Source organism: Saccostrea echinata, unplaced genomic scaffold (genome assembly GCF_033153115.1).
Source record: "Saccostrea echinata isolate AGI-Se365-2 ecotype Australia unplaced genomic scaffold, CSIRO_AGI_Sech_v1 ptg000001l, whole genome shotgun sequence".
NCBI lineage: Eukaryota > Metazoa > Mollusca > Bivalvia > Ostreida > Ostreidae > Saccostrea > Saccostrea echinata.
Genome location: NW_026889750.1, coordinates 23247934 through 23269637, shown reverse-complemented (window position 1 = coordinate 23269637; position 21704 = coordinate 23247934). Strand labels below are relative to the sequence as shown.

The 21704-nt window shown below is 43.2% G+C and overlaps 2 protein-coding genes across 2 annotated transcripts in view; both read right to left on the bottom strand.

Annotated features, from left to right (window-relative positions):
- Positions 1–2405, bottom strand: part of LOC133195952 (mucin-like protein) — a 47614-nt gene extending 45209 nt beyond the window's left edge. Inside the window, exons 1-2 of the mRNA XM_061331940.1 lie at positions 2241–2405; positions 537–854 (exon numbers count right to left, since the gene is read on the bottom strand). Coding sequence (XP_061187924.1) covers positions 537–854; positions 2241–2405 — 483 coding nt within the window. The remainder of the gene's footprint in view (positions 1–536; positions 855–2240) is intronic.
- A 5661-nt stretch (positions 2406–8066) lies between these two features.
- On the bottom strand, positions 8067–11921 carry LOC133195942 (mucin-2-like; the record flags this gene model as incomplete). The annotated part of the gene is made up of 2 exons (XM_061331929.1): positions 8067–10595; positions 10635–11921. Coding segments are annotated over 2 exons (3816 nt in total), but the record flags the coding sequence as incomplete, so codon positions are not given.
- Between the last annotated feature and the right edge of the window lie 9783 nt (positions 11922–21704).

Here is a 21704-nt window from a genome sequence, read left to right as displayed (position 1 = left end):
TTCAGAGTCACTGCATGGAGTTTCAAATACAGATAAGATACAGCATCTGAGGCATGACACTAAATATTTATACATGTATCATATCTTGATTTGGATGCTTCTTAAGCTTATAGCTAAAAATGGACATAAACTCATTTGTAGCTTAATTTTGCACTTAATACGCATCACTGGAGCATCACAATGTGGGTGACAGATACAGCAACTGGAGTATGCATCTTCTTAAAAATATACCATATCTTCAAATTTAGTTTGGATACTTATTGAGATAAGTAGCAAAAGTGACCTTTATCAGGTGAGCACATGGACTGACAGACAGATGGACATGGTGCTTCCATTATATTTCACTTTTGAGACAGGATTTTTTGATATTTTCAAATGAACTTTGCACTGATAAAATTAAAAAAAAATCCTGTCCAACTAATGAAATAAAATCAACATACAACTACAAAACATTGAAAATCATCTGTATCTATTTATCTGTAATTGACATTAAAAAAAACACATGGATGAAAAGATTTTTTAACATTCTCAGTTACCTGTGAGGAATATGATGACACTGGAGCAGGATGAACATTCTCCCATGTCACGACTAAAGCTGTATTAGGGTTAAAACTAGAGGCTGTAGCTGAGTCTCTGTAATTCTCCACAATCAGAGACTGGGCCTGGCTCAGAACTGAGGAGTCTGCTGTGAATTTATTGTAGAAATGATACCAAATGCGAGAATCGCTTGTCATGTCTATATCCGACCACAAAGGAGCAACCATGTTGTGTGGCTGTGTTTGAGATTTATCTGAAAACAATCTTGGCCTTCCACTGTCAAAGTAGTCAAATGTTACATATCCATTAGAAAAGATCTACAAAAAAAGTCACAAAAGTCAAAGTTGCTACAATTGTACACATTTTAAAGAAATGCCAAAAGAAGAGAATGTATATACAGTAAAACTTATCTAATCCGGACACCACTCATTCCAAAGAAATTGGCCAGATTAGACAACATTCCGGATTAGAAAATATTTTAAACAAATGAATTTACTAAAAAGGACTTAAAGTTTACATCATTTTAGGCAAGTTTCACTGTATATCTTAAATGCAATACTCTGAAGGAGTAAAAATTCATCAAGCTAAGAAACTTTTCATCAAGTATTTTATAAAAAAAAAATTGGAAAATGACTCACAATGATTTGAATGTATATTAGGCAATTTATATTTTCATGTACATGAAAAAAAGTTGAGTAAATTAACCTCAGGAATATCACAATGGGAATACATGTAGGAAGCATATATATTCTTATCTGGTAATTATTATGTATGTATTATGACTTATCACAATGATATTTTAAAAAAAAAAATCATGGACAATCAAAAATTTTGCATGTTGAAAACAAATAGATTTGGAACTTGTTTGAGAAGTTGAATTAATAGCAAGGTTTTCTCTTGAGTCAGAGAGACCACTCATATTAAAACACTAGTTCCTACTTTGGTAAAATTTTTGCTGCTCATGATGCAATCTGGAAAGTATGTACAAGATTAAATAATAGACATGACATGAACTTAGTCTTTTCTGAGAAAAGATAACTTAGCATATGAGTGATCCTCACCACAGGGTTAGGCTGACACTAGGAAAAAAAAAGAAATGCTTAAGAAAATATATGCCCCCTGTGTGGCATATTACAAAAGGAAAAACTTTTAATTTAGAATGTCTGTAACATGTGTAATGATAGTGAATAATATGTCATTTAATACTCAGTGGCAACATATGTACTAAGTTTGATATCTATCAGACTTCAATATAATGAATGATAATTCCCTTCTTAGAAGGTTTCAGTGTACCATATTTAATGTCTGAACTGACAGTATCTTTTATGTCATTATAAGTGACTATTTAGTTTGACCTTGTGACCTCATCTACTCCATATGGAAAACCAGTGTACAAAATTTGATGTCTGTGAAGCAAAGGGTTCTCATGATATTGAAAAGACAGTATCTTCCTATAATGTCTCAAAATCCAAAGGGATCATTTACTGACTTCAAGGAGTAACAGTATACCAAGTTTGATGCCCGTCAAGCAATTAAGGGTTTTAAAGATATTGAGCGGACAACATTTGCAGGTCTACTGGCTGACCAACATACCAATAGACAGATGCAATTAGTAATATGCCCCCTTTTTCAAGGGGGGGGGGGGCATAAAAATAAATATTTGCAAGCATGTTTTTTTTTGCTTTTTCAGTTATTTTACTTACATAAGCATAAGGTGAAGTTGTTTTTCCACATGTAAAACCAATAGGATTATCTATCACTGCCACCAGAAGATCATCCCCTATGCTTGATTTTGAATCACCTGCCAATGTCCCATGATCTAGAAATTCTGCAAGGATATTAAAAGATACGTGTTTAACTTTGTTCATTGAGCAACTTCATATAATATTTACAGACATATTAAAAAACCCAGATTAAAGGCACTTCAAAGCACAGCAATTAAGTTTGTGTTTTTTAAAGGAGTAGGTTGTTGCTTAGACATCAGTAACATTTAATGATTGACCTAGGAGAATGTTTATATAGGTAATAGAAGCCTGACTAGTTAGTGAAAATTTGCATGCATTTAACATTTATTTGTCCATTAGTCAAACAAAATTGATTTTTTTTCTCTTTTTGCATTAGTTTCGGGGTCTCTTTTGTATTGAAAAGTTAATGTCTAGAGCAATTATTGGCAATTCTGACTTCACTGTTTAGCTTGGGTTCATTATACATTAACAAGTCTTTGATAATTCAAAATAAATATAATTCATTTAAGGAAAGAGACACATTTAAATGTAAGCAGAGTATAAAAGATATGAAACCAAAATTCAAAAGATAATAGACAGTTCAACACATTTTAAAGATTATCACTTGAAAACCAATGTATAAACTTGGAGTTGAGAATAAACAGAAACTACAGAGCATAAATGATTCTCCATGTGTGGGCACTGCTCCCCCTTCCAATTTCCTAACACACACAATGCAAAATCTGATAAGAATTTTTTCCCATTAGCCTTTAAGAAAGATAACACTTACAAAATATATTTAGATATAAGGAGGATTTGAGTATATTCAAAGCTGAAAAAATCAATTGAAAGCCATTAAAAGAAGATGAATAAAGGTCAGCCCAATAAACAATAAAACTTAAAAATTGGCATACCAGCTAAAATTAATGGAAATTCTGTAGTTGTACTAGTAATTGCAGCCTCCGTTGTGGTAGTTGTGGTAGTTGTTGGTGCTTCAGTAGTAGTAGTGGTAGTTGTTGGTGCCTCTGTAGTTGTTGTAGTGCTTGGAGTTTCAGTAGTTATGGTAGTTGTTGGTGCTTCAGTAGTAGTGGTCAAGGCTTCTGTGGTGGTAGTTGTTGGTGCCTCTGTAGTTGTTGTAGTGCTTGGAGTTTCAGTAGTTGTGGTAGTTGTTGGTGCTTCAGTAGTAGTAGTGGTCAAGGCTTCTGTAGTGGTAGTTGTTGGTGCCTCTGTAGTTGTTGTTGTAGTGCTTGGAGTTTCAGTAGTTGTGGTAGTTGATGGTGCTTCAGTAGTAGTGGTCAAGGCTTCTGTAGTGGTAGTTGTTGGTGCCTCTGTAGTTGTTGTAGTGCTTGGAGTTTCAGTAGTTGTGGTAGTTGTTGGTACTTCAGTAGTAGTAGTGGTCAAGGCTTCTGTAGTGGTAGTTGTTGGTGCCTCTGTAGTTGTTGTAGTGCTTGGAGTTTCAGTAGTTGTGGTAGTTGGTGCTTCAGTAGTAGTAGTGGTCAAGGCTTCTGTGGTGGTAGTTGTTGGTGCCTCTGTAGTTGTTGTAGTGCTTGGAGTTTCAGTAGTTGTGGTAGTTGTTGGTGCTTCAGTAGTAGTGGTCAAGGCTTCTGTAGTGGTAGTTGTTGGTGCCTCTGTAGTTGTTGTAGTGCTTGGAGTTTCAGTAGTTGTGGTAGTTGTTGGTGCTTCAGTAGTAGTGGTCAAGGCTTCTGTAGTGGTAGTTGTTGGTGCCTCTGTAGTTGTTGTAGTGCTTGGAGTTTCAGTAGTTGTGGTAGTTGTTGGTGCTTCAGTAGTAGTGGTCAAGGCTTCTGTGGTGGTAGTTGTTGGTGCCTGTGTAGTTGTTGTTGTGGTTGGAGTTTCAGTACTTGTGGTAGTTGTTGGTGCTTCAGTAGTAGTAGTGGTCAAGGCTTCTGTGGTGGTAGTTGTTGGTGCCTCTGTAGTTGTTGTAGTGCTTGGAGTTTCAGTAGTTGTGGTAGTTGTTGGTGCTTCAGTAGTAGTAGTGGTCAAGGCTTCTGTAGTGGTAGTTGTTGGTGCCTCTGTAGTTGTTGTAGTGCTTGGAGTTTCAGTAGTTGTGGGTGCTTCAGTAGTAGTAGTGGTCAAAGCTTCTGTAGTGGTAGTTGTTGGTGCCTGTGTAGTTGTTGTAGTGCTTGGAGTTTCAGTAGTTGTGGTAGTTGTTGGTGCTTCAGTAGTAGTAGTGGTCAAGGCTTCTGTAGTGGTAGTTGTTGGTGCCTCTGTAGTTGTTGTAGTGCTTGGAGTTTCAGTAGTTGTGGTAGTTGTTGGTGCTTCAGTAGTAGTGGTCAAGGCTTCTGTAGTGGTAGTTGTTGGTGCCTCTGTAGTTGTTGTAGTGCTTGGAGTTTCAGTAGTTGTGGTAGTTGTTGGTGCTTCAGTAGTAGTAGTGGTCAAGGCTTCTGTAGTGGTAGTTGTTGGTGCCTCTGTAGTTGTTGTAGTGCTTGGAGTTTCAGTAGTTGTGGTAGTTGTTGGTGCTTCAGTAGTAGTGGTCAAGGCTTCTGTGGTGGTAGTTGTTGGTGCCTCTGTTTTTGTTAAAGTGCTTGGCGTTTCAGTAGTTGTGGTAGTTGTTGGTGCTTCAGTAGTAGTGGTCAAGGCTTCTGTAGTGGTAGTTGTTGGTGCCTCTGTAGTTGTTGTAGTGCTTGGAGTTTCAGTAGTTGTGGTAGTTGTTGGTGCTTCAGTTGTAGTGGTCAAGGCTTCTGTAGTGGTAGTTGTTGGTGCCTCTGTAGTTGTTGTAGTGCTTGGAGTTTCAGTAGTTGTGGTAGTTGTTGGTGCTTCAGTAGTAGTAGTGGTCAAGGCTTCTGTAGTGGTAGTTGTTGGTGCCTGTGTAGTTGTTGTAGTGCTTGGAGTTTCAGTAGTTGTGGTAGTTGTTGGTGCTTCAGTAGTAGTGGTCAAGGCTTCTGTGGTGGTAGTTGTTGGTGCCTCTGTAGTTGTTGTAGTGCTTGGAGTTTCAGTAGTTGTGGTAGTTGTTGGTGCTTCAGTAGTAGTAGTGGTCAAGGCTTCTGTAGTGGTAGTTGTTGGTGCCTCTGTAGTTGTTGTAGTGCTTGGAGTTTCAGTAGTTGTGGTAGTTGTTGGTGCTTCAGTAGTAGTAGTGGTCAAGGCTTCTGTAGTGGTAGTTGTTGGTGCCTCTGTAGTTGTTGTAGTGCTTGGAGTTTCAGTAGTTGTGGTAGTTGTTGGTGCTTCAGTAGTAGTGGTCAAGGCTTCTGTAGTGGTAGTTGTTGGTGGCTCTGTAGTTGTTGTAGTGCTTGGAGTTTCAGTAGTTGTGGTAGTTGTTGGTGCTTCAGTAGTAGTGGTCAAGGCTTCTGTGGTGGTAGTTGTTGGTGCCTGTGTAGTTGTTGTTGTTGTTGGAGTTTCAGTAGTTGTGGTAGTTGTTGGTGCTTCAGTAGTAGTAGTGGTCAAGGCTTCTGTATTGGTAGTTGTTGGTGCCTCTGTAGTTGTTGTAGTGCTTGGAGTTTCAGTAGTTGTGGTAGTTGTTGGTGCTTCAGTAGTAGTAGTGGTCAAGGCTTCTGTAGTGGTAGTTGTTGGTGCCTCTGTAGTTGTTGTAGTGCTTGGAGTTTCAGTAGTTGTGGTAGTTGTTGGTGCTTCAGTAGTAGTGGTCAAGGCTTCTGTAGTGGTAGTTGTTGGTGCCTCTGTAGTTGTTGTTGTAGTGCTTGAAGTTTCAGTAGTTGTGGTAGTTGTTGGTGCTTCAGTAGTAGTGCTCAAGGCTTCTGTAGTGGTAGTTGTTGGTGCCTCTGTAGTTGTTGTAGTGCTTGGAGTTTCAGTAGTTGTGGTAGTTTTTGGTACTTCAGTAGTAGTGGTCAAGGCTTCTGTGGTGGTAGTTGTTGGTGCCTGTGTAGTTGTTGTTGTTGTTGGAGTTTCAGTAGTTGTGGTAGTTGTTGTTGCTTCAGTAGTAGTAGTGGTCAAGGCTTCTGTAGTGGTAGTTGTTGGTGCCTCTGTAGTTGTTGTAGTGCTTGGAGTTTCAGTAGTTGTGGTAGTTGTTGGTGCTTCAGTAGTAGTAGTGGTCAAGGCTTCTGTAGTGGTAGTTGTTGGTGCCTCTGTAGTTGTTGTAGTGCTTGGAGTTTCAGTAGTTGTGGTAGTTGTTGGTGCTTCAGTAGTAGTGGTCAAGGCTTCTGTAGTGGTAGTTGTTGGTGCCTCTGTAGTTGTTGTAGTGTTTGGAGTTTCAGTAGTTGTGGTAGTTGTTGGTACTTCAGTAGTAGAGGTCAAGGCTTCTGTAGTGGTAGTTGTTGGTGCCTGTGTAGTTGTTGTTGTGATTGGAGTTTCAGTAGTTGTGGTAGTTGTTGGTGCTTCAGTAGTAGTGGTCAAGGCTTCTGTGGTGGTAGTTGTTGGTGCCTCTGTAGTTGTTGTAGTGCTTGGAGTTTCAGTAGTTGTGGTAGTTGTTGGTACTTCAGTAGTAGTAGTGGTCAAGGCTTCTGTAGTGGTAGTTGTTGGTGCCTCTGTAGTTGTTGTAGTGCTTGGAGTTTCAGTAGTTGTGGTAGTTGTTGGTGCTTCAGTAGTAGTAGTGGTCAAGGCTTCTGTAGTGGTAGTTGTTGGTGCCTCTGTAGTTGTTGTAGTGCTTGGAGTTTCAGTAGTTGTGGTAGTTGTTGGTGCTTCAGTAGTAGTGGTCAAGGCTTCTGTAGTGGTAGTTGTTGGTGCCTCTGTAGTTGTTGTAGTGCTTGGAGTTTCAGTAGTTGTGGTAGTTGTTGGTGCTTCAGTAGTAGTAGTGGTCAAGGCTTCTGTAGTGGTAGTTGTTGGTGCCTCTGTAGTTGTTGTAGTGCTTGGAGTTTCAGTAGTTGTGGTAGTTGTTGGTGCTTCAGTAGTAGTAGTGGTCAAGGCTTCTGTAGTGGTAGTTATTGGTGCCTCTGTAGTTGTTTTAGTGCTTGGAGTTTCAGTAGTTGTGGTAGTTGTTGGTGCTTCAGTAGCAGTGGTCAAGGCTTCTGTAGTGGTAGTTATTGGTGCCTCTTTAGTTGTTGTTGTAGTGCTTGGAGTTTCAGTAGTTGTGGTAGTTGTTGGTGCTTCAGTTGTAGTGGTCAAGGCTTCTGTAGTGGTAGTTGTTGGTGCCTCTGTAGTTGTTGTAGTGCTTGGAGTTTCAGTAGTTGTGGTAGTTGTTGGTGCTTCAGTAGTAGTTGTCAAGGCTTCTGTGGTGGTAGCTGTTGGTGCCTGTGTAGTTGTTGTTGTGGTTGGAGTTTCAGTAGTTGTTGTAGTTGTTGGTGCTTCAGTAGTAGTAGTGGTCAAGGCTTCTGTAGTGGTAGTTGTTGGTGCCTCTGTAGTTGTTGTATTGCTTGGAGTTTCAGTAGTTGTGGTAGTTGTTGGTGCTTCAGTAGTAGTAGTGGTCAAGGCTTCTGTAGTGGTAGTTGTTGGTGCCTGTGTAGTTGTTGTTGTAGTGCTTGGAGTTTCAGTAGTTGTGGTAGTTGTTGGTGCTTCAGTAGTAGTAGTGGTCAAGGCTTCTGTAGTGGTAGTTGTTGGTGCCTCTGTAGTTGTTGTAGTGCTTGGAGTTTCAGTAGTTGTGGTAGTTGTTGGTGCTTCAGTAGTAGTGGTCAAGGCTTCTGTAGTGGTAGTTGTTGGTGCCTGTGTAGTTGTTGTAGTGCTTGGAGTTTCAGTAGTTGTGGTAGTTGTTGGTGCTTCAGTAGTAGTAGTGGTCAAGGCTTCTGTAGTGGTAGTTGTTGGTGCCTCTGTAGTTGTTGTAGTGCTTGGAGTTTCAGTAGTTGTGGTAGTTGTTGGTGCTTCAGTAGTAGTAGTGGTCAAGGCTTCTGTAGTGGTAGTTGTTGGTGCCTCTGTAGTTGTTGTAGTGCTTGGAGTTTCAGTAGTTGTGGTAGTTGTTGGTGCTTCAGTAGTAGTGGTCAAGGCTTCTGTGGTGGTAGTTGTTGGTGCCTCTGTAGTTGTTGTTGTGGTTGGAGTTTCAGTAGTTGTGGTAGTTGTTGGTGCTTCAGTAGTAGTAGTGGTCAAGGCTTCTGTAGTGGTAGTTGTTGGTGCCTCTGTAGTTGTTGTAGTGCTTGGAGTTTCAGTAGTTGTGGTAGTTGTTGGTGCTTCAGTAGTAGTGGTCAAGGCTTCTGTAGTGGTAGTTGTTGGTGCCTCTGTAGTTGTTGTTGTAGTGCTTGGAGTTTCAGTAGTTGTGGTAGTTGTTGGTGCTTCAGTTGTAGTGGTCAAGGCTTCTGTAGTGGTAGTTGTTGGTGCCTCTGTAGTTGTTGTAGTGCTTGGAGTTTCAGTAGTTGTGGTAGTTGTTGGTGCTTCAGTAGTAGTAGTGGTCAAGGCTTCTGTAGTGGTAGTTGTTGGTGCCTGTGTAGTTGTTGTAGTGCTTGGAGTTTCAGTAGTTGTGGTAGTTGTTGGTGCTTCAGTAGTAGTTGTCAAGGCTTCTGTGGTGGTAGCTGTTGGTGCCTGTGTAGTTGTTGTTGCGGTTGGAGTTTCAGTAGTTGTGGTAGTTGTTGGTGCTTCAGTAGTAGTAGTGGTCAAGGCTTCTGTAGTGGTAGTTGTTGGTGCCTCTGTAGTTGTTGTAGTGCTTGGAGTTTCAGTAGTTGTGGTAGTTGTTGGTGCTTCAGTAGTAGTAGTGGTCAAGGCTTCTGTAGTGGTAGTTATTGGTGCCTCTGTAGTTGTTTTAGTGCTTGGAGTTTCAGTAGTTGTGGTAGTTGTTGGTGCTTCAGTAGTAGTGGTCAAGGCTTCTGTAGTGGTAGTTGTTGGTGCCTCTGTAGTTGTTGTTGTAGTGCTTGGAGTTTCAGTAGTTGTGGTAGTTGTTGGTGCTTCAGTTGTAGTGGTCAAGGCTTCTGTAGTGGTAGTTGTTGGTGCCTCTGTAGTTGTTGTAGTGCTTGGAGTTTCAGTAGTTGTGGTAGTTGTTGGTGCTTCAGTAGTAGTAGTGGTCAAGGCTTCTGTAGTGGTAGTTGTTGGTGCCTCTGTAGTTGTTGTATTGCTTGGAGTTTCAGTAGTTGTGGTAGTTGTTGGTGCTTCAGTAGTAGTAGTGGTCAAGGCTTCTGTAGTGGTAGTTGTTGGTGCCTGTGTAGTTGTTGTTGTAGTGCTTGGAGTTTCAGTAGTTGTGGTAGTTGTTGGTGCTTCAGTAGTAGTAGTGGTCAAGGCTTCTATAGTGGTAGTTGTTGGTGCCTCTGTAGTTGTTGTAGTGCTTGGAGTTTCAGTAGTTGTGGTAGTTGTTGGTGCTTCAGTAGTAGTGGTCAAGGCTTCTGTAGTGGTAGTTGTTGGTGCCTGTGTAGTTGTTGTAGTGCTTGCAGTTTCAGTAGTTGTGGTAGTTGTTGGTGCTTCAGTAGTAGTAGTGGTCAAGGCTTCTGTAGTGGTAGTTGTTGGTGCCTCTGTAGTTGTTGTAGTGCTTGGAGTTTCAGTAGTTGTGGTAGTTGTTGATGCTTCAGTAGTAGTAGTGGTCAAGGCTTCTGTAGTGGTAGTTGTTGGTGCCTCTGTAGTTGTTGTAGTGCTTGGAGTTTCAGTAGTTGTGGTAGTTGTTGGTGCTTCAGTAGTAGTGGTCAAGGCTTCTGTAGTGGTAGTTGTTGGTGCCTCTGTAGTTGTTGTAGTGCTTGGAGTTTCAGTAGTTGTGGTAGTTGTTGGTGCTTCAGTAGTAGTAGTGGTCAAGGCTTCTGTGGTGGTAGTTGTTGGTGCCTCTGTAGTTGTTGTAGTGCTTGGAGTTTCAGTAGTTGTGGTAGTTGTTGGTGCTTCAGAAGTAGTGGTCAAGGCTTCTGTAGTGGTAGTTGTTGGTGCCTCTGTAGTTGTTGTTGTAGTGCTTGGAGTTTCAGTAGTTGTGGTAGTTGTTGGTGCTTCAGTTGTAGTGGTCAAGGCTTCTGTAGTGGTAGTTGTTGGTGCCTCTGTAGTTGTTGTAGTGCTTGGAGTTTCAGTAGTTGTGGTTGTTGTTGGTGCTTCAGTAGTAGTGGTCAAGGCTTCTGTAGTGGTAGTTGTTGGTGCCTCTGTAGTTGTTGTAGTGCTTGGAGTTTCAGTAGTTGTGGTAGTTGTTGGTGCTTCGGTAGTGGTAGTGGTCAAGACTTCTGTAGTGGTAGTTGTTGGTGCCTCTGTATTTGTTGTAGTGCTTGGAGTTTCAGTAGTTGTGGTACTTCTTGGTGCTTCAGTAGTAGTGGTCAAGGCTTCTGTGGTGGTAGTTGTTGGTGCCTGTGTAGTTGTTGTTGTGGTTGGAGTTTCAGTAGTTGTGGTAGTTGTTGGTGCTTCAGTAGTAGTGGTCAAGGCTTCTGTAGTGGTAGTTGTTGGTGCCTGTGTAGTTGTTGTAGTGCTTGGAGTTTCAGTAGTTGTGGTAGTTGTTGGTGCTTCAGTAGTAGTGGTCAAGGCTTCTGTAGTGGTAGTTGTTGGTGCCTCTGTAGTTGTTGTAGTGCTTGGAGTTTCAGTAGTTGTGGTAGTTGTTGGTGCTTCAGTAGTAGTAGTGGTCAAGGCTTCTGTAGTGGTAGTTGTTGGTGCCTCTGTAGTTGTTGTAGTGCTTGGAGTTTCAGTAGTTGTGGTAGTTGTTGGTGCTTCAGTAGTAGTAGTGGTCAAGGCTTCTGTAGTAGTAGTTATTGGTACCTCTGTAGTTGTTGTAGTGCTTGGAGTTTCAGTAGTTGTGGTAGTTGTTGGTGCTTCAGTAGTAGTGGTCAAGGCTTCTGTAGTGGTAGTTGTTGGTGCCTCTGTAGTTGTTGTTGTAGTGCTTGGAGTTTCAGTAGTTGTGGTAGTTGTTGGTGCTTCAGTAGTAGTGGTCAAGGCTTCTGTAGTGGTAGTTGTTGGTGCCTCTGTAGTTGTTGTAGTGCTTGGAGTTTCAGTAGTTGTGGTAGTTGTTGGTGCTTCAGTAGTAGTGGTCAAGGCTTCTGTGGTGGTAGTTGTTGGTGCCTGTGTAGTTGTTGTTGTGGTTGGAGTTTCAGTAGTTGTGGTAGTTGTTGGTGCTTCAGTAGTAGTAGTGGTCAAGGCTTCTGTAGTGGTAGTTGTTGGTGCCTCTGTAGTTGTTGTAGTGCTTGGAGTTTCAGTAGTTGTGGTAGTTGTTGGTGCTTCAGTAGTAGTAGTGGTCAAGGCTTCTGTAGTGGTAGTTATTGGTGCCTCTGTAGTTGTTGTAGTGCTTGGAGTTTCAGTAGTTGTGGTAGTTGTTGGTGCTTCAGTAGTAGTGGTCAAGGCTTCTATAGTGGTAGTTGTTGGTGCCTCTGTAGTTGTTGTTGTAGTGCTTGGAGTTTCAGTAGTTGTGGTAGTTGTTGGTGCTTCAGTTGTAATGGTCAAGGCTTCTGTAGTGGTAGTTGTTGGTGCCTCTGTAGTTGTTGTAGTGCTTGGAGTTTCAGTAGTTGTGGTAGTTGTTGGTGCTTCAGTAGTAGTAGTGGTCAAGGCTTCTGTAGTGGTAGTTGTTGGTGCTTGTGTAGTTGTTGTTGTGGTTGGAGATTCAGTAGTTGTGGTAGTTGTTGGTGCTTCAGTAGTAGTAGTGGTCAAGGCTTCTGTAGTGGTAGTTATTGGTGCCTCTGTAGTTGTTGTAGTGCTTGGAGTTTCAGTAGTTGTGGTAGTTGTTGGTGCTTCAGTAGTAGTAGTGGTCAAGGCTTCTGTAGTGGTAGTTGTTGGTGCCTCTGTAGTTGTTGTAGTGCTTGGAGTTTCAGTAGTTGTGGTAGTTGTTGGTGCTTCAGTAGTAGTGGTCAAGGCTTCTGTAGTGGTAGTTGTTGGTGCCTCTGTAGTTGTTGTAGTGCTTGGAGTTTCAGTAGTTGTGGTAGTTGTTGGTGCTTCAGTAGTAGTGGTCAAGGCTTCTGTGGTGGTAGTTGTTGGTGCCTGTGTAGTTGTTGTTGTGGTTGGAGTTTCAGTAGTTGTGGTAGTTGTTGGTGCTTCAGTAGTAGTAGTGGTCAAGGCTTCTGTAGTGGTAGTTGTTGGTGCCTCTGTAGTTGTTGTAGTGCTTGGAGTTTCAGTAGTTGTGGTAGTTGTTGGTGCTTCAGTAGTAGTGGTCAAGGCTTCTGTAGTGGTAGTTGTTGGTGCCTGTGTAGTTGTTGTTGTAGTGCTTGGAGTTTCAGTAGTTGTGGTAGTTGTTGGTGCTTCAGTAGTAGTGGTCAAGGCTTCTGTAGTGGTAGTTGTTGGTGCCTCTGTAGTTGTTGTAGTGCTTGGAGTTTCAGTAGTTGTGGTAGTTGTTGGTGCTTCAGTAGTAGTAGTGGTCAAGGCTTCTGTAGTGGTAGTTGTTGGTGCCTCTGTAGTTGTTGTAGTGCTTGGAGTTTCAGTAGTTGTGGTAGTTGTTGGTGCTTCAGTAGTAGTGGTCAAGGCTTCTGTAGTGGTAGTTGTTGGTGCCTCTGTAGTTGTTGTAGTGCTTGGAGTTTCAGTAGTTGTGGTAGTTGTTGGTGTTTCAGTAGTAGTGGTCAAGGCTTCTGTAGTGGTAGTTGTTGGTGCCTCTGTAGTTGTTGTTGTGGTTGGAGTTTCAGTAGTCGTGGTAGTTGTTGGTGCTTCAGTAGTAGTAGTGGTCAAGGCTTCTGTAGTGGTAGTTGTTGGTGCCTCTGTAGTTGTTGTAGTGCTTGGAGTTTCAGTAGTTGTGGTAGTTGTTGGTGTTTCAGTAGTAGTGGTCAAGGCTTCTGTAGTGGTAGTTGTTGGTGCCTGTGTAGTTGTTGTTGTGGTTGGAGTTTCAGTAGTCGTGGTAGTTGTTGGTGCTTCAGTAGTAGTAGTGGTCAAGGCTTCTGTAGTGGTAGTTGTTGGTGCCTCTGTAGTTGTTGTAGTGCTTGGAGTTTCAGTAGTTGTGGTAGTTGTTGGTGCTTCAGTAGTAGTAGTGGTCAAGGCTTCTGTAGTGGTAGTTGTTGGTGCCTCTGTAGTTGTTGTAGTGCTTGGAGTTTCAGTAGTTGTGGTAGTTGTTGGTGCTTCAGTAGTAGTAGTGGTCAAGGCTTCTGTAGTGGTAGTTGTTGGTGCCTCTGTAGTTGTTGTAGTGCTTGGAGTTTCAGTAGTTGTGGTAGTTGTTGGTGCTTCAGTAGTAGTAGTGGTCAAGGCTTCTGTAGTGGTAGTTGTTGGTGCCTCTGTAGTTGTTGTAGTGCTTGGAGTTTCAGTAGTTGTGGTAGTTGTTGGTGCTTCAGTAGTAGTAGTGGTCAAGGCTTCTGTAGTGGTAGTTGTTGGTGCCTCTGTAGTTGTTGTAGTGCTTGGAGTTTCAGTAGTTGTGGTAGTTGTTGGTGCTTCAGTAGTAGTGGTCAAGGCTTCTGTAGTGGTAGTTGTTGGTGCCTCTGTAGTTGTTGTTGTAGTGCTTGGAGTTTCAGTAGTTGTGGTAGTTGTTGGTGCTTCAGTACTAGTGGTCAAGGCTTCTGTAGTGGTAGTTGTTGGTGCCTCTGTAGTTGTTGTTGTAGTGCTTGGAGTTTCAGTAGTTGTGGTAGTTGTTGGTGCTTCAGTACTAGTGGTCAAGGCTTCTGTAGTGGTAGTTGTTGGTGCCTCTGTAGTTGTTGTAGTGCTTGGAGTTTCAGTAGTTGTGGTAGTTGTTGGTGCTTCAGTAGTAGTGGTCAAGGCTTCTGTGGTGGTAGTTGTTGGTGCCTCTGTAGTTGTTGTAGTGCTTGGAGTTTCAGTAGTTGTGGTAGTTGTTGGTGCTTCAGTAGTAGTAGTGGTCAAGGCTTCTGTAGTGGTAGTTGTTGGTGCCTCTGTAGTTGTTGTAGTGCTTGGAGTTTCAGTAGTTGTGGTAGTTGTTGGTGCTTCAGTAGTAGTAGTGGTCAAGGCTTCTGTAGTGGTAGTTGTTGGTGCCTCTGTAGTTGTTGTAGTGCTTGGAGTTTCAGTAGTTGTGGTAGTTGTTGGTGCTTCAGTAGTAGTAGTGGTCAAGGCTTCTGTAGTGGTAGTTGTTGGTGCCTCTGTAGTTGTTGTAGTGCTTGGAGTTTCAGTAGTTGTGGTAGTTGTTGGTGCTTCAGTAGTAGTAGTGGTCAAGGCTTCTGTAGTGGTAGTTGTTGGTGCCTCTGTAGTTGTTGTAGTGCTTGGATTTTCAGTAGTTGTGGTAGTTGTTGGTGCTTCAGTAGTAGTGGTCAAGGCTTCTGTAGTGGTAGTTGTTGGTGCCTCTGTAGTTGTTGTTGTAGTGCTTGGAGTTTCAGTAGTTGTGGTAGTTGTTGGTGCTTCAGTAGTAGTGGTCAAGGCTTCTGTAGTGGTAGTTGTTGGTGCCTCTGTAGTTGTTGTAGTGCTTGGAGTTTCAGTAGTTGTGGTAGTTGTTGGTGCTTCAGTAGTAGTAGTGGTCAAGGCTTCTGTAGTGGTAGTTGTTGGTGCCTCTGTAGTTGTTGTAGTGCTTGGAGTTTCAGTAGTTGTGGTAGTTGTTGGTGCTTCAGTAGTAGTGGTCAAGGCTTCTGTAGTGGTAGTTGTTGGTGCCTGTGTAGTTGTTGTTGTAGTGCTTGGAGTTTCAGTAGTTGTGGTAGTTGTTGGTGCTTCAGTAGTAGTGGTCAAGGCTTCTGTAGTGGTAGTTGTTGGTGCCTCTGTAGTTGTTGTAGTGCTTGGAGTTTCAGTAGTTGTGGTAGTTGTTGGTGCTTCAGTAGTAGTAGTGGTCAAGGCTTCTGTAGTGGTAGTTGTTGGTGCCTCTGTAGTTGTTGTAGTGCTTGGAGTTTCAGTAGTTGTGGTAGTTGTTGGTGCTTCAGTAGTAGTGGTCAAGGCTTCTGTAGTGGTAGTTGTTGGTGCCTCTGTAGTTGTTGTTGTAGTGCTTGGAGTTTCAGTAGTTGTGGTAGTTGTTGGTGCTTCAGTACTAGTGGTCAAGGCTTCTGTAGTGGTAGTTGTTGGTGCCTCTGTAGTTGTTGTTGTAGTGCTTGGAGTTTCAGTAGTTGTGGTAGTTGTTGGTGCTTCAGTACTAGTGGTCAAGGCTTCTGTGGTGGTAGTTGTTGGTGCCTCTGTAGTTGTTGTAGTGCTTGGAGTTTCAGTAGTTGTGGTAGTTGTTGGTGCTTCAGTAGTAGTGGTCAAGGCTTCTGTGGTGGTAGTTGTTGGTGCCTCTGTAGTTGTTGTAGTGCTTGGAGTTTCAGTAGTTGTGGTAGTTGTTGGTGCTTCAGTAGTAGTAGTGGTCAAGGCTTCTGTAGTGGTAGTTGTTGGTGCCTCTGTAGTTGTTGTAGTGCTTGGAGTTTCAGTAGTTGTGGTAGTTGTTGGTGCTTCAGTAGTAGTAGTGGTCAAGGCTTCTGTAGTGGTAGTTGTTGGTGCCTCTGTAGTTGTTGTAGTGCTTGGAGTTTCAGTAGTTGTGGTAGTTGTTGGTGCTTCAGTAGTAGTAGTGGTCAAGGCTTCTGTAGTGGTAGTTGTTGGTGCCTCTGTAGTTGTTGTAGTGCTTGGAGTTTCAGTAGTTGTGGTAGTTGTTGGTGCTTCAGTAGTAGTAGTGGTCAAGGCTTCTGTAGTGGTAGTTGTTGGTGCCTCTGTAGTTGTTGTAGTGCTTGGATTTTCAGTAGTTGTGGTAGTTGTTGGTGCTTCAGTAGTAGTGGTCAAGGCTTCTGTAGTGGTAGTTGTTGGTGCCTGTGTAGTTGTTGTTGTAGTGCTTGGAGTTTCAGTAGTTGTGGTAGTTGTTGGTGCTTCAGTAGTAGTGGTCAAGGCTTCTGTAGTGGTAGTTGTTGGTGCCTCTGTAGTTGTTGTAGTGCTTGGAGTTTCAGTAGTTGTGGTAGTTGTTGGTGCTTCAGTAGTAGTAGTGGTCAAGGCTTCTGTAGTGGTAGTTGTTGGTGCCTCTGTAGTTGTTGTAGTGCTTGGAGTTTCAGTAGTTGTGGTAGTTGTTGGTGCTTCAGTAGTAGTGGTCAAGGCTTCTGTAGTGGTAGTTGTTGGTGCCTGTGTAGTTGTTGTTGTAGTGCTTGGAGTTTCAGTAGTTGTGGTAGTTGTTGGTGCTTCAGTAGTAGTGGTCAAGGCTTCTGTAGTGGTAGTTGTTGGTGCCTCTGTAGTTGTTGTAGTGCTTGGAGTTTCAGTAGTTGTGGTAGTTGTTGGTGCTTCAGTAGTAGTAGTGGTCAAGGCTTCTGTAGTGGTAGTTGTTGGTGCCTCTGTAGTTGTTGTAGTGCTTGGAGTTTCAGTAGTTGTGGTAGTTGTTGGTGCTTCAGTAGTAGTGGTCAAGGCTTCTGTAGTGGTAGTTGTTGGTGCCTCTGTAGTTGTTGTAGTGCTTGGAGTTTCAGTAGTTGTAGTAGTTGTTGGTGCTTCAGTAGTAGTGGTCAAGGCTTCTGTGGTGGTAGTTGTTGGTGCCTGTGTAGTTGTTGTTGTGGTTGGAGTTTCAGTAGTTGTGGTAGTTGTTGGTGCTTCAGTAGTAGTAGTGGTCAAGGCTTCTGTAGTGGTAGTTGTTGGTGCCTCTGTAGTTGTTGTAGTGCTTGGAGTTTCAGTAGTTGTGGTAGTTGTTGGTGCTTCAGTAGTAGTGGTCAAGGCTTCTGTAGTGGTAGTTGTTGGTGCCTGTGTAGTTGTTGTTGTAGTGCTTGGAGTTTCAGTAGTTGTGGTAGTTGTTGGTGCTTCAGTAGTAGTGGTCAAGGCTTCTGTAGTGGTAGTTGTTGGTGCCTGTGTAGTTGTTGTAGTGCTTGGAGTTTCAGTAGTTGTGGTAGTTGTTGGTGCTTCAGTAGTAATAGTGGTCAAGGCTTCTGTAGTGGTAGTTGTTGGTGCCTCTGTAGTTGTTGTAGTGCTTGGAGTTTCAGTAGTTGTGGTAGTTGTTGGTGCTTCAGTAGTAGTGGTCAAGGCTTCTGTAGTGGTAGTTGTTGGTGCCTCTGTAGTTGTTGTAGTGCTTGGAGTTTCAGTAGTTGTGGTAGTTGTTGGTGTTTCAGTAGTAGTGGTCAAGGCTTCTGTAGTGGTAGTTGTTGGTGCCTCTGTAGTTGTTGTTGTGGTTGGAGTTTCAGTAGTCGTGGTAGTTGTTGGTGCTTCAGTAGTAGTAGTGGTCAAGGCTTCTGTAGTGGTAGTTGTTGGTGCCTCTGTAGTTGTTGTAGTGCTTGGAGTTTCAGTAGTTGTGGTAGTTGTTGGTGCTTCAGTAGTAGTGGTCAAGGCTTCTGTAGTGGTAGTTGTTGGTGCCTGTGTAGTTGTTGTTGTAGTGCTTGGAGTTTCAGTAGTTGTGGTAGTTGTTGGTGCTTCAGTAGTAGTGGTCAAGGCTTCTGTAGTGGTAGTTGTTGGTGCCTCTGTAGTTGTTGTAGTGCTTGGAGTTTCAGTAGTTGTTGTAGTTGTTGGTGCTTCAGTAGTAGTAGTGGTCAAGGCTTCTGTAGTGGTAGTTGTTGGTGCCTCTGTAGTTGTTGTAGTGCTTGGAGTTTCAGTAGTTGTGGTAGTTGTTGGTGCTTCAGTAGTAGTGGTCAAGGCTTCTGTAGTGGTAGTTGTTGGTGCCTCTGTAGTTGTTGTAGTGCTTGGAGTTTCAGTAGTTGTGGTAGTTGTTGGTGTTTCAGTAGTAGTGGTCAAGGCTTCTGTAGTGGTAGTTGTTGGTGCCTCTGTAGTTGTTGTTGTGGTTGGAGTTTCAGTAGTCGTGGTAGTTGTTGGTGCTTCAGTAGTAGTAGTGGTCAAGGCTTCTGTAGTGGTAGTTGTTGGTGCCTCTGTAGTTGTTGTAGTGCTTGGAGTTTCAGTAGTTGTGGTAGTTGTTGGTGTTTCAGTAGTAGTGGTCAAGGCTTCTGTAGTGGTAGTTGTTGGTGCCTCTGTAGTTGTTGTTGTGGTTGGAGTTTCAGTAGTCGTGGTAGTTGTTGGTGCTTCAGTAGTAGTAGTGGTCAAGGCTTCTGTAGTGGTAGTTGTTGGTGCCTCTGTAGTTGTTGTAGTGCTTGGAGTTTCAGTAGTTGTGGTAGTTGTTGGTGTTTCAGTAGTAGTAGTGGTCAAGGCTTCTGTAGTGGTAGTTGTTGGTGCCTCTGTAGTTGTTGTAGTGCTTGGAGTTTCAGTAGTTGTGGTAGTTGTTGGTGCTTCAGTAGTAGTAGTGGTCAAGGCTTCTGTAGTGGTAGTTGTTGGTGCCTCTGTAGTTGTTGTAGTGCTTGGAGTTTCAGTAGTTGTGGTAGTTGTTGGTGCTTCAGTAGTAGTAGTGGTCAAGGCTTCTGTAGTGGTAGTTGTTGGTGCCTCTGTAGTTGTTGTAGTGCTTGGAGTTTCAGTAGTTGTGGTAGTTGTTGGTGCTTCAGTAGTAGTAGTGGTCAAGGCTTCTGTAGTGGTAGTTGTTGGTGCCTCTGTAGTTGTTGTAGTGCTTGGAGTTTCAGTAGTTGTGGTAGTTGTTGGTGCTTCAGTAGTAGTGGTCAAGGCTTCTGTAGTGGTAGTTGTTGGTGCCTCTGTAGTTGTTGTTGTAGTGCTTGGAGTTTCAGTAGTTGTGGTAGTTGTTGGTGCTTCAGTACTAGTGGTCAAGGCTTCTGTAGTGGTAGTTGTTGGTGCCTCTGTAGTTGTTGTTGTAGTGCTTGGAGTTTCAGTAGTTGTGGTAGTTGTTGGTGCTTCAGTACTAGTGGTCAAGGCTTCTGTAGTGGTAGTTGTTGGTGCCTCTGTAGTTGTTGTAGTGCTTGGAGTTTCAGTAGTTGTGGTAGTTGTTGGTGCTTCAGTAGTAGTGGTCAAGGCTTCTGTGGTGGTAGTTGTTGGTGCCTCTGTAGTTGTTGTAGTGCTTGGAGTTTCAGTAGTTGTGGTAGTTGTTGGTGCTTCAGTAGTAGTAGTGGTCAAGGCTTCTGTAGTGGTAGTTGTTGGTGCCTCTGTAGTTGTTGTAGTGCTTGGAGTTTCAGTAGTTGTGGTAGTTGTTGGTGCTTCAGTAGTAGTAGTGGTCAAGGCTTCTGTAGTGGTAGTTGTTGGTGCCTGTGTAGTTGTTGTAGTGCTTGGAGTTTCAGTAGTTGTGGTAGTTGTTGGTGCTTCAGTAGTAGTAGTGGTCAAGGCTTCTGTAGTGGTAGTTGTTGGTGCCTCTGTAGTTGTTGTAGTGCTTGGAGTTTCAGTAGTTGTGGTAGTTGTTGGTGCTTCAGTAGTAGTAGTGGTCAAGGCTTCTGTAGTGGTAGTTGTTGGTGCCTCTGTAGTTGTTGTAGTGCTTGGAGTTTCAGTAGTTGTGGTAGTTGTTGGTGCTTCAGTAGTAGTAGTGGTCAAGGCTTCTGTAGTGGTAGTTGTTGGTGCCTCTGTAGTTGTTGTAGTGCTTGGAGTTTCAGTAGTTGTGGTAGTTGTTGGTGCTTCAGTAGTAGTGGTCAAGGCTTCTGTAGTGGTAGTTGTTGGTGCCTGTGTAGTTGTTGTTGTGGTTGGAGTTTCAGTAGTTGTGGTAGTTGTTGGTGCTTCAGTAGTAGTAGTGGTCAATGCTTCTGTAGTGGTAGTTGTTGGTGCCTCTGTAGTTGTTGTAGTGCTTGGAGTTTCAGTAGTTGTGGTAGTTGTTGGTGCTTCAGTAGTAGTAGTGGTCAAGGCTTCTGTAGTGGTAGTTGTTGGTGCCTCTGTAGTTGTTGTAGTGCTTGGAGTTTCAGTAGTTGTGGTAGTTGTTGGTGCTTCAGTAGTAGTGGTCAAGGCTTCTGTAGTGGTAGTTGTTGGTGCCTCTGTAGTTGTTGTTGTAGTGCTTGGAGTTTCAGTAGTTGTGGTAGTTGTTGGTGCTTCAGTACTAGTGGTCAAGGCTTCTGTAGTGGTAGTTGTTGGTGCCTGTGTAGTTGTTGTAGTGCTTGGAGTTTCAGTAGTTGTGGTAGTTGTTGGTGCTTCAGTAGTAGTAGTGGTCAAGGCTTCTGTAGTGGTAGTTGTTGGTGCCTCTGTAGTTGTTGTAGTGCTTGGAGTTTCAGTAGTTGTGGTAGTTGTTGGTGCTTCAGTAGTAGTAGTGGTCAAGGCTTCTGTAGTGGTAGTTGTTGGTGCCTCTGTAGTTGTTGTAGTGCTTGGAGTTTCAGTAGTTGTGGTAGTTGTTGGTGCTTCAGTAGTAGTAGTGGTCAAGGCTTCTGTAGTGGTAGTTGTTGGTGCCTCTGTAGTTGTTGTAGTGCTTGGAGTTTCAGTAGTTGTGGTAGTTGTTGGTGCTTCAGTAGTAGTGGTCAAGGCTTCTGTAGTGGTAGTTGTTGGTGCCTCTGTAGTTGTTGTTGTAGTGCTTGGAGTTTCAGTAGTTGTGGTAGTTGTTGGTGCTTCAGTACTAGTGGTCAAGGCTTCTGTAGTGGTAGTTGTTGGTGCCTCTGTAGTTGTTGTTGTAGTGCTTGGAGTTTCAGTAGTTGTGGTAGTTGTTGGTGCTTCAGTACTAGTGGTCAAGGCTTCTGTAGTGGTAGTTGTTGGTGCCTCTGTAGTTGTTGTAGTGCTTGGAGTTTCAGTAGTTGTGGTAGTTGTTGGTGCTTCAGTAGTAGTGGTCAAGGCTTCTGTGGTGGTAGTTGTTGGTGCCTCTGTAGTTGTTGTAGTGCTTGGAGTTTCAGTAGTTGTGGTAGTTGTTGGTGCTTCAGTAGTAGTAGTGGTCAAGGCTTCTGTAGTGGTAGTTGTTGGTGCCTCTGTAGTTGTTGTAGTGCTTGGAGTTTCAGTAGTTGTGGTAGTTGTTGGTGCTTCAGTAGTAGTAGTGGTCAAGGCTTCTGTAGTGGTAGTTGTTGGTGCCTGTGTAGTTGTTGTAGTGCTTGGAGTTTCAGTAGTTGTGGTAGTTGTTGGTGCTTCAGTAGTAGTAGTGGTCAAGGCTTCTGTAGTGGTAGTTGTTGGTGCCTCTGTAGTTGTTGTAGTGCTTGGAGTTTCAGTAGTTGTGGTAGTTGTTGGTGCTTCAGTAGTAGTAGTGGTCAAGGCTTCTGTAGTGGTAGTTGTTGGTGCCTCTGTAGTTGTTGTAGTGCTTGGAGTTTCAGTAGTTGTGGTAGTTGTTGGTGCTTCAGTAGTAGTAGTGGTCAAGGCTTCTGTAGTGGTAGTTGTTGGTGCCTCTGTAGTTGTTGTAGTGCTTGGAGTTTCAGTAGTTGTGGTAGTTGTTGGTGCTTCAGTAGTAGTGGTCAAGGCTTCTGTAGTGGTAGTTGTTGGTGCCTGTGTAGTTGTTGTTGTGGTTGGAGTTTCAGTAGTTGTGGTAGTTGTTGGTGCTTCAGTAGTAGTAGTGGTCAATGCTTCTGTAGTGGTAGTTGTTGGTGCCTCTGTAGTTGTTGTAGTGCTTGGAGTTTCAGTAGTTGTGGTAGTTGTTGGTGCTTCAGTAGTAGTAGTGGTCAAGGCTTCTGTAGTGGTAGTTGTTGGTGCCTCTGTAGTTGTTGTAGTGCTTGGAGTTTCAGTAGTTGTGGTAGTTGTTGGTGCTTCAGTAGTAGTGGTCAAGGCTTCTGTAGTGGTAGTTGTTGGTGCCTCTGTAGTTGTTGTTGTAGTGCTTGGAGTTTCAGTAGTTGTGGTAGTTGTTGGTGCTTCAGTACTAGTGGTCAAGGCTTCTGTAGTGGTAGTTGTTGGTGCCTGTGTAGTTGTTGTAGTGCTTGGAGTTTCAGTAGTTGTGGTAGTTGTTGGTGCTTCAGTAGTAGTAGTGGTCAAGGCTTCTGTAGTGGTAGTTGTTGGTGCCTCTGTAGTTGTTGTAGTGCTTGGAGTTTCAGTAGTTGTGGTAGTTGTTGGTGCTTCAGTAGTAGTAGTGGTCAAGGCTTCTGTAGTGGTAGTTGTTGGTGCCTCTGTAGTTGTTGTAGTGCTTGGAGTTTCAGTAGTTGTGGTAGTTGTTGGTGCTTCAGTAGTAGTAGTGGTCAAGGCTTCTGTAGTGGTAGTTGTTGGTGCCTCTGTAGTTGTTGTAGTGCTTGGAGTTTCAGTAGTTGTGGTAGTTGTTGGTGCTTC